The sequence below is a fragment of the Oncorhynchus mykiss genome, chromosome 24 (assembly GCF_057628025.1).
Source record: "Oncorhynchus mykiss isolate SJ-2025 chromosome 24, ASM5762802v1, whole genome shotgun sequence".
NCBI lineage: Eukaryota > Metazoa > Chordata > Actinopteri > Salmoniformes > Salmonidae > Oncorhynchus > Oncorhynchus mykiss.
In genome coordinates this window covers 11,523,262-11,535,165 of record NC_143045.1, presented here as the reverse complement: position 1 = coordinate 11,535,165, position 11,904 = coordinate 11,523,262, and the positions used below count along the sequence as shown (strand labels likewise).

The 11,904-nt window shown below is 39.6% G+C and overlaps 1 protein-coding gene across 1 annotated transcript in view; it reads right to left on the bottom strand.

Moving 5' to 3' along the window:
* Positions 1 to 551: 551 nt before the first annotated feature.
* LOC118944016 (protein yippee-like 2) overlaps positions 552 to 11,904 on the bottom strand; it is a 29,104-nt gene continuing 17,751 nt past the window's right edge. Inside the window, exons 3-5 of the mRNA XM_036961241.2 lie at positions 10,737 to 10,780; positions 10,357 to 10,465; positions 552 to 2,546 (exon numbers count right to left, since the gene is read on the bottom strand). Coding sequence (XP_036817136.1) covers positions 2,457 to 2,546; positions 10,357 to 10,465; positions 10,737 to 10,780 — 243 coding nt within the window. The 3' untranslated portion in view covers positions 552 to 2,456. The remainder of the gene's footprint in view (positions 2,547 to 10,356; positions 10,466 to 10,736; positions 10,781 to 11,904) is intronic.

The window sequence follows — 11,904 nt, the reverse complement described above, 5'->3', positions numbered from 1 at the left end:
ACTATCATATTCTACGTGACTATCATATTCTACGTCACTATCATATTCTACGTCACTATCATATTCTACGTCACTATCCTATTCTACGTGACTATCATATTCTACGTCACTATCATATTCTACGTCACTATCCTATTCTACGTGACTATCATATTCTACGTGACTATCATAATCTACGTCACTATCCTATTCTACGTCACTATCATATTCTACGTCACTATCCTATTCTACGTCACTATCATATTCTACGTGACTATCATATTCTACGTCACTATCATATTCTACGTCACTATCCTATTCTACGTCACTATCCTATTCTACGTCACTATCATATTCTACGTCACTATCCTATTCTACGTGACTATCATATTCTACGTGACTATCATAATCTACGTCACTATCCTATTCTACGTCACTATCCTATTCTACGTCACTATCATATTCTACGTCACTATCCTATTCCGTTCTATACAAAAGAACATTGACCCTGATAATTGATACATTATGGTGATGTATATCCAAGACCAAAATAGCACGCAGAACACATCCAATACAAGTACCAAGGTGATGCTTTAATTGACCAAGTTCCAATGATATTGTCACTCCTATCTCCTCCTTTACAAAAGACACTAAAATTGAAACATTTTCAAAAGAGTAAAAAAGTAGTAAATATTGTTCAACCGACAAGGGATATACCAGAGAGAAAGCATGGCAAGAATCCAAATCATATTCATAATCATGACGATCATAGATAAGAGACATCACATATTACTATTTACATTTAGTAACACAGAGATTGACATAAATTATAATATATGTATATATTAAGATCTGTCATTTACAAAAATCATAATGCATTATATCACAGAAAGGCTATCCATAACCTTGGCTTTCAACAACAATTCTCAACCCCATGTTGTGCAACACTTTGACCCAAGCAAAAAAAATGTATCTTGTGTTTGGTCAATTTATTGTAGATGGGTGTGTTCTTTGGTTGTGCTAGGGACTTCTACAGCCTCTGATTGGAATTCTGGACTGCCAGTCAGTTGCCGTGGATACCAGGGAGATTGGTTTGATTAGTTGTGTTGCTTAGTTGGCTTCTGTTTAGAAAAATCCACAGGTCTACTGTACGGCTTTTCTGTTCAGTGTTTTATGTGAGGGCCAGGTTGTAAGTTAGAGTGTGTGTAACAATCTATGAACTGCTATGATCATCCAAGACTGAAAGAAAGCTTCAGAACTTCATAAGAGCATCTCCTAAAGGCCTCCACATCCCAACTGCATTCAGTTACCATACCAGGCCAAAACACTAGAACCAAATCTCCAAGCCTGTTCAAATCAGAGTTTCAAAAGTCAAAGATGTTTAACTCTATAGTTCAAATTGAATCCAAAGTGGTGATGGTAGATGTATCTTAACTTACATCAGACACAACACATGAAGTATCCAAACATCGCAAGACATGATTTCAGGCATCTACGGATGATGGAGAGAGCCAAAGCACTGACTGATCAGATTCTTCTCAGAGTTTATACGTATCCTTGAATCCTTTCACACTCCCTATCATCCTGACTCGCACAACAAAAACTGCTGCCGGTAAGACCTGGAGTGGATCACACGGCTGTGCAACCAGCTGTACCTACAACCCCACAACCAGGGTGGACTAGAATCCAGAATCAGGACCTGCCCTCTCCCTGACCCGCCTCCCCTCAACCCTTCCCCCGCCCAGCCCCCACAGTCCTCAGTGCCAAACCTTAACACCAGGCCTCATCACTGTCCCAGCTGGCACGGCCTTGGGTGGATCAGATCAGCTGGATTTGGGGATAATCATCTTAGGCCATCTCATTCACATACAGACGAGAGCTCCCATCAGCTGTTTAACCCAAGGCTACTGACCCTGCCAGGGCCTGGTCTCTCCTCACACTGCAGGTCAACCCGCCCTAACATAGATAGTAACATAACATTACTGGCCTTGGCCTGGCTCTCTATCTAAAGAGCTACCCATCAGGCTTGGATGTTGGTCTGGGACATGCATGGCTGTGTGTGTGTGTGTGTGTGTGTGTGTGTGTGTGTGTGTGTGTGTGTGTGTGTGTGTGTGTGTGTGTGTGTGTGTGTGTGTGTGTGTGTGTGTGTGTGTGTGTGTGTGTGTGTGTGTGTGTGTGTGTGTGTGTGTATGTATGCTTGCCATTGCGTGTGTGTCTGGTGGTGTCCATCCATCCCCAATGACATCCTCCTCCAGTCCAGACACACACAGAGCCCAGAGGGGCAGGCCAGGCTGCTACTACAGCCTCACACACACACTCCCCTACTACCTCCACCCTGGAGGCTGCTGGTGTGTCATCAGGAGGGGAGGACAGAGGTCCATGGTAAATCAAAGTCGCACACTCACCCACACTCGGCTCCTTCCCTCCCATCCACCCCCATTCAACCCCAAACCGAGTCACGGATGACGCTTCGTCTTTCAGTCCCAGCCGTTGTCCTTGATCATGTGGGCCAGCTCGATGATGAACTTCCCCTCCTTGTACTTCTGACTGCTCTCAAAGGCATGCTCCTGTAGGGGATTGTCAGGGTGTTGGAAGAGACAGAGGGAGGAGAAAGAGGAAGGGAGGGATAGGGGAGGGGAAAAAAAGGGAAAGGGGAGAGAGGAGGAGGGAGAGAAGGAGGGAAAGAGAGGGAAAGGGGAGAGAGAAGGGGGAAGTGATAGAGGGAAAGGGGATAGCGAGGGGAAGGGGAGAGAGAGGGGGAGAGATAGAGGGAGGAAGGGGAGAGAGAAGGAGGAAGGGGAGAGAGAAGATTAGGCTTTTCCAGGATGATAAACTTCACACTCATTGCCATTGAAAACACTGTACTGTGATTTCACCTCTGAACCACTTTATATAATGGAGCATTGCAGAAAGTGCTGCAGGCTACTGCAGATTACAAATGTAGTCAAATGTGTTTTTACTGTACATCTCAATATCCTGTTTAGTCTTTCCTATTCAAGCGAAGAGAGGAGTTATCAGGTTACACGGTCTGGAAGTCTACTGGGTCAAGCGTCTGTGGAACTTGGACGGCGGTGTAGAAACAACCGTTTCAGAGATATTAATGGCCTCGTCCTGCTATCGTTATATCTGGGCAGACGTGTGAGGTATGTGTGAGTCATAACGACCCTCCCCCCCACCCCCTCCCCTCCCACAGATCTGGAGGAAGTGGCAGTGACAACCGGGCATAAAGCCATGCTGATAAACGGGACAGCTGGTATGTGGAGCGGTTGTGTGTTCCACATTGACCTGCTGCTAGAAATATCACCTTTACTAAGTACTGAACATGGAGGCACAATTATATTTCAGTGCAAATATAAAGCTGTCCACATCTATATCATAGATATACAGTACCAGTTAAAAGTTTGGACACACCTACTCATTCAAGGGTTTTTCTTTATTTTGCCTATTTTCTACATTGTTGAATAATAGCGAAAATATCAAAACTATGAAATAACACATATGTAATCACATAGTTAACAAAAAAGTGTTAAACAAATTTAAATATATTTTATATTTGAGATTCTTCAAAGTAGCCACCCTTTGCCTTGATGACAGCTTTGCACACTCTTGGCATTCTCTCAACCAGCTTCATGAGGTAGTCACCTGGAATGCATTTCAATTAACAGGTGTACCTAGTTAAAAGTGAATTGTTGAATTTCTTTTAATGCATTTGAGCCAATCAGTTGTGTTGTGACAAGGTAAGGGTGGTATACAGAAGATATCCCTATTTGGTAAAAGACCAAGTCCATATTATGGCAAGAACAGCTCAAATAAGCAAAGAGAAACGAATGTCCATCATTACTTTAAGACATGAAGGTCAGTCAATCAGGAAAATTTCAAGAACTTTTAAAGTTTGAGTGCAGTTGCAAACACCATCAAGCGCTATGATGAAACTAGCTCTCATGAGGACCGCCACAGGAAAGGAAGACCCAGAGTTACCTCTGCTGCAGAGGATAAGTTCATTAGAGTTAACTGCACCTCAGATTGCAGCCCAAATAAATGCTTCACAGAGTTCAAGTAACAGACACATCTCAACATCAACCTTTCAGAGGGCACTGCGTGAATCAGGCCTTCATGGTCAAACTGCTGCAAAGAAACCACTACTGATATATACACTACATTATATATCCACACTACATTATATATAGGCTACATTATATATCCACACTACATTAGATATAGGCTATATTATATATACACTACATTATATATACACACTACATATATACACTACATTATATATAGCCTACATTATATATACACTACATTATATATAGGCTACATTATATACACATTCGGACCCCCTTGAACTTTGCGACCTTTTGCCACATTTCAGGCTTCAAACATAAAGATATAAAACTGTATTTTTTTGTGAAGAATCAACAACAAGTGGGACACAATCATGAAGTGGAACCACATTTATTGGATATTTCAAACTTTTTTAACAAATCAAAAACTGAAAAATTGGGCGTGCAAAATTATTCAGCACCTTCACTTTCAGTGCAGCAAACTCTCTCCAGAAGTTCAGTGAGGATCTCTGAATGATCCAATGTTGACCTAAATGACTAATGATGATAAATACAATCCACCTGTGTGTAATCAAGTCTCCGTATAAATGCACCTGCACTGTGATAGTCTCAGAGGTCCGTTAAAAGCGCAGAGAGCATCATGAAGAACAAGGAACACACCAGGCAGGTCCGAGATACTTTTGTGAAGAAGTTTAAAGCCGGATTTGGATACAAAAAGATTTCCCAAGCTTTAAACATCCCAAGGAGCACTGTGCAAGCGATAATATTGAAATGGAAGGAGTATCAGACCACTGCAAATCTACCAAGACCTGGCCGTCCCTCTAAACTTTCAGCTCATACAAGGAGAAGACTGATCAGAGATGCAGCCAAGAGGCCCATGATCACTCTGGATGAACTGCAGAGATCTACAGCTGAGGTGGGAGACTCTGTCCATAGGACAACAATCAGTCGTATATTGCACAAATCTGGCCTTTATGGAAGAGTGGCAAGAAGAAAGCCATTTCTTAAAGATATCTATAAAAAGTGTAATTTAAAGTTTGCCACAAGCCACCTGGGAGACACACCAAACATGTGGAAGAAGGTGCTCTGGTCAGATGAAACCAAAATTGAACTTTTTGGCAACAATGCAAAACGTTATGTTTGGCGTAAAAGCAACACAGCTCATCACCCTGAACACACCATCCCCACTGTCAAACATGGTGGTGGCAGCATCATGGTTTGGGCCTGCTTTTCTTCAGCAGGGACAGGAAGGATGGTGAAAAATTGATGGGAAGATGGATGGAGCCAAATACAGGACCATTCTGGAAGAAAACCTGATGGAGTCTGCAAAAGACCTGAGACTGGGACGGAGATTTGTCTTCCAACAAGACAATGATCCAAAACATAAAGCAAAATATACAATGGAATGGTTCAAAAATAAACATATCCAGGTGTTAGAATGGCCAAGTCAAAGTCCAGACCTGAATCCAATCGAGAATCTGTGGAAAGAACTGAAAACTGCTGTTCACAAATGCTCTCCATCCAACCTCACTGAGCTCGAGCTGTTTTGCAAGGAGGAATGGGAAAAAATTTCAGTCTCTTGATGTGCAAAACTGATAGAGACATACCCCAAGCGACTTACAGCTGTAATCGCAGCAAAAGGTGGCGCTACAAAGTATTAACTTAAGGGGGCTGAATAAATTTTGCACGCCCAATTTTTCAGTTTTTGATTTGTTAAAAAAGTTTGAAATATCCAATAAATGTCGTTCCACTTCATGATTGTGTCCCACTTGTTGTTGATTCTTCACAAAAAAATACAGTTTTATATCTTTATGTTTGAAGCCTGAAATGTGGCAAAAGATCGCAAAGTTCAAGGGGCCGAATACTTTCGGAAGGCACTGTATATACACACCACATGTATACACTACATTATATATAGGCTATTTATATACACATTTCATTAGATACAGGCTACATTATACAGTTATACACTATATTGGATATAGGCTACATTATATATACACTACATTAGATATAGGCTACATTATACAGTATATAGGCTACATTATAAATACACTACATTATATATAGCCTACATTAGATATAGGCTATATTATATATACACTACATTATATATACTACATTATATATACACACTAAATTATATATACACAATACATTATATATACACACTACATTATATATAGGCTATTTATATACACACTTCATTAGATACAGGCTACATTATACATACACTATATTAGATATAGGCTACATTATATATACACTATATATACACACATACATACACACATACACACACACACACACACTGGCTACATTATATATTGGCTACATTATACAGGCTACATTATATATACACACTACATTAGATATAGGCTATATTATCTATACACTACATTATATATACACACTACATATATACACCACATTATATACACGCTACATTATATATACACACTACATATATACACTACATTAGATATAGGCTATATTATATATACACTACATTATATATACACACACTACATTAGATATAGGCTATATTATATATACACTACATTATATATACACACTACATTATATACACTACATTATATATAGGCTATTTATATACACATTTCATTAGATACAGGCTACATTATACAGTTATACACTATATTAGATATAGGCTACATTATATATACACTACATTAGATATAGGCTACATTATACAGTATATAGGCTACATTATAAATACACTACATTATATATACACACTACATTATATATACACACTACATTATATACACTACATTATATATAGGCTATTTATATACACATTTCATTAGATACAGGCTACATTATACAGTTATACACTATATTAGATATAGGCTACATTATATATACACTACATTAGATATAGGCTACATTATACAGTATATAGGCTACATTATAAATACACTACATTATATATACACACACTACATTATATATAGCCTACATTAGATATAAGCTATATTATATATACACTACATTATATATACACACTACATTATATATAGGCTATTTATATACACATTTCATTAGATACAGGCTACATTATACAGTTATACACTATATTAGATATAGGCTACATTATATATACACTACATTAGATATAGGCTACATTATAAATACACTACATTATATATACACACACTACATTATATATAGCCTATATTAGATATAAGCTATATTATATATACACTACATTATATATACACACTACATTATATATAGGCTATTTATATACACACTTCATTAGATAAAGGCTACATCATACATACACTATATTAGATATAGGCTACATTATATATACACTATATATACACACATACATACACACACACACACACTGGCTACATTATATATTGGCTACATTATACAGGCTACATTATATATAGGCAACACTATATACACAGACTAGATTATACATTGGCTACATTATATTTAGGCTACATTATACTGTATATAGGCTACATTATACTATATATAGGCTACATTATATATATGGTACATTATATTTAGGCAACATTATATATTGGCTAAAATATACAGAATATAGGCTGCATTATACCATATACAGTGGGGCAAAAAAGTATTTAGTCAGCCACCAATTGTGCAAGTTCTCCCACTTAAAAAGATGAGAGGCCTGTAATTTTCATCATAGGTACACTTCAACTATGACAGACAAAATGAGAAAAAAAATCCAGAAAATCACATTGTAGGATTTTTTATGAATTTATTTGCAAATGGTGGAAAATAAGTATTTGGTCACCTACAAACAAGCCATATTTCTGGCTCTCACAGATCTGTAACTTCTTCTTTAAGAGGCTCCTCTGTCCTCCACTTGTTACCTGTATTAATGGCACCTGTTTGAACTTGTTATCAGTATAAAAGACACCTGTCCACAACCTGAAACCATCACACTCCAAACTCCACTATGGCCAAGACCAAAGAGCTGTCAAAGGACACCAGAAACAAAATTGTAGACCTGCACCAGGCTGGGAAGACTGAATCTGCAATAGGTAAGCAGCTTGCTTTGAAGAAATCAACTGTGGGAGCAATTATTAGGAAATGGAAGACATACAAGACCACTGATAATCTCCCTCGATCTGGGGCTCCACGCAAGATCTCACCCCGTGGGGTCAAAATGATTACAAGAACAGTGAGCAAAAATCCCAGAACCACATGGGGGGACCTAGTGAATGACCTGCAGAGAGCTGGGACCAAAGTAACAAAGCCTACCATCAGTAACACACTACGCCGCCAGGGACTCAAATCCTGCAGTGCCCGACGTGTCCCCCTGCTTAAGCCAGTACATGTCCAGGCCCGTCTGAAGTTTGCTAGAGAGCATTTGGATGATCCAGAAGAAGATTGGGAGAATGTCATATGGTCAGATGAAACCAAAATATAACTTTTTGGTAAAAACTCAACTCGTCGTGTTTGGAGGACAAAGAATGCTGAGTTGCATCCAAAGAACACCATACCTACTGTGAAGCATGGGGGTGGAAACATCATGCTTTGGGACTGTTTTTCTGCAAAGGGACCAGGACGACTGATCCATGTAAAGGAAAGAATGAATGGGGCCATGCATCGTGAGATTTTGAGTGAAAACCTCCTTCCATCAGCAAGGGCATTGAAGATGAAATGTGGCTGGGTCTTTCAGCATGACAATGATCCCAAACACACTGCCCGGGCAACGAAGGAGTGGCTTCGTAAGAAGCATTTCAAGGTCCTGGAGAGACCTAGCCAGTCTCCAGATCTCAACCCCCCCATAGAAAATCTTTGGAGGGAGTTGAAAGTCTGTGTTGCCCAGCAACAGCCCCAAAACATCACTGCTCTAGAGGAGATCTGCATGGAGGAATGGGCCAAAACATTTTCTGGAATTTTCCAAGCTGTTTAAAGGCATAGTCAATTTAATGTATGTACACTTCTGACCCATTGGAAGTGTGATACAGTGAATTATAAGTGAAATAATCTGTCTGGAAAAATGACTTGTGTCATGCATGAAGTAGATGTCCTAACCGACTTGCAAAAACTATAGTTTGTTAACAAGAAATGTGTGGAGTGGTTGAAAAACTAGTTTTAAGTGTTTGTAAGTGTATGTAAACTTCTGACTTCAACTGTATATAGGCTACATTATACAGTATATAGGCTACATTATATATAGGCTACATTATACAGTATATAGGCCATTCCCCCCAGAAATGTCCAGGAACTTGCAGGTGCCTTGGTGGAAGAGTGGGGTAACATCTCACAGCAAGAACTGGCAAATCTGATGCAATCCATGAGGAGGAGATGCACTGCAGTTATTATTCAATTTTAGACACATTATTACATTTCTGTTAGTCACATGTCTGTGGAACTTGTTCAGTTTATGTCTCAGTTGTTGAATCTTATGTTCATACAAATATTTACACAAATATCTTGTTAAGTTTGCTGAAAATAAACGCAGTTGACAGTGAGAGGACGTTTCTTTATTTTCTGAGTTTATATAGGCTACATTATACTGTATAAAGGCTACATTATTTATAGGCTACATTATACAGTATATAGGCTACATTATATATAGGCTACATTATACTGTATATAGGCTACATTATTTATAGGGCCTACTTATTCTGTATACATAAAAATTGATATTTTTTTGAATGCATTCTAACCCTTTGTCTAATTTGTGATTGGATAAGCAGTTGTTCTTGTTGCTGGTCAAACTGGTCTTGAATCACTATAGTTATCTCAGTGTAGACAGCCCAGCTCTGGTCCATCATGAATGACCATCATCTCTGAACTAGGGGAAGGGGGTCAAGTTTGGTTGGTTGAGTACTTAGAAAATGTATAGGCCTACATCATGAGAAATATGCCCCTTAGATCCAGATTGGGACTGCAAGGAATCCCTATGAGTCAGCCTATGTACTGTAATGTTACACTGATGTTAGGAATGATGGGTCCAAAATAGTCTCATGGTCCAAAATTAAAACCAGAACTCATCCATGTCAATAAGATAACATGAAGAGTGAAGTAGGGCCTACACACTCAATTGATCCAAAACCTTTATTAGTTCACAGTGTTTCAATCATACAACGATTTAATAAGGTAATAAAGGTATTACTAATGAAGATAATGTGCCAATGCCTATCCGCTCTAACTCTAGATACAGTATCTGCCACTCTAGATACAGTATCTGCCACTCTAGATACAGTATCTGCCCCTCTAGATACAGTATCTGCCATTGTTCTACCCCCCCCCCCCCCCCCCCCCGACATGTGCACACTCTTACACTCACATATTTCCAACCCAGAGTTGTCTTGCAGTTCTCACAGTAGATATCTGCCACAGCATGGAGCCCCGTGAGCAACACTCTCTCTTCCGCCGGCCCACACCCCACGTTCACCCTGAGAGAGAAAGAGAGAGAAAGAGAGAGAGAGAGAGCGAGCTCATAAGCTGCTCGATTCGTAAAGGTTGCCTATCTATACTGAGTCATAACACGCCCACTCACACACTAGATAATATTACCCAGAAGGCACTTCATACTGAGCTAGATAGGGACCATGTTCATACAGTAGGAATGAGCATCTTCATTTCATACTGATTGTGATTGTGCTCGCGGGCTGAGGACTGGATCATGGCTGTACTGTAACTACATGCAGACACCGTGATACTCACACTGAGTTGAACAGATAAGCTCTGCCTTGGCTCCCCTGGAAAGACTGCAGGAGAAGAAGATGAGTAGGTTAAAAAGGAGGAGTATCCTCAGCAGTCAGCATTAAAGCCACAATCTGGAGTTTATGTTTCAGCCTGTCACGTTGTATTACTGATTGGAGACAGGAGCAGGAATACGTAATAGGGGGTTTTAATACTCCACGCCATGAAAAGGCACGGGGACGAAGCCCAAAACAAACACGTATACAAAAACACAGGGATGTAAACCCAAACAAAAGAGCGAGGTAAAACCTCTAATAAATACACGGGACGAGACCCGTAATAACGAGTACACAAAAGACGCAGCACGAAAGACAAAACAACAAAACACATGTACTCACAAGACCAACGGACATGGAAACATTAACCGAAAGAGACAATGGCGAACAGAGGGCACATGTACAGTTGAAGTCAGAAGTTTACATACATTTTAGCCAAATACATTTAAACTCAGTTTTTCACAATCCCTGACATTTAATCCTAGTAAAAATTCCCCATTTTACGTCAGTTAGGATCACCACATTATTTTAAGAATGTAAAATGTCAGAATAATAGTAAAGAGAGTGATTTATTTCAGCTTTTATTTCTTTCATCACATTCCCAGTGGGTCAGAAGTTTACATACACTCAATTAGTATTTGGTAGCATTACCTTTAAATGGTTTAACCTGGGTCAAATGTTTCAGGTAGCCTTCCACAATAAGTTGGGTGAATTTTGGCCCATTCCTTCTGACAGAGCTGGTGTAACTGAGTCAGGTTTGTAGGCCTCCTTGCTCGCACACACTTTTTCAGTTCTACCCACAAATGTTCTATAGGATGAGGTCAGGGCCTTGTGATGGCCACTCCAATACATTGACTTTGTTGTCCTTAAGCCATTTTGACAAAACTTTGAAGTATGCTTCGGGTCATTGTCCATTTAGAAGACCCATTTGCGACCAAGCTTTAACTTCCTGACTGATGTCTTGAGATGTTGCTTCAATATATCCACATCATTTTCCTTCTCTGTGATGCCATCTATTTTGTGAAGTGCACCAGTCCCTCCTGCAGCAAAGCACCCCGACAACATGGTGCTGCCATCCCCGCGCTTCACGGTTGAGATGGTGTTCTTTGGCTTGCAAGCCTCTCCCTTTTTCC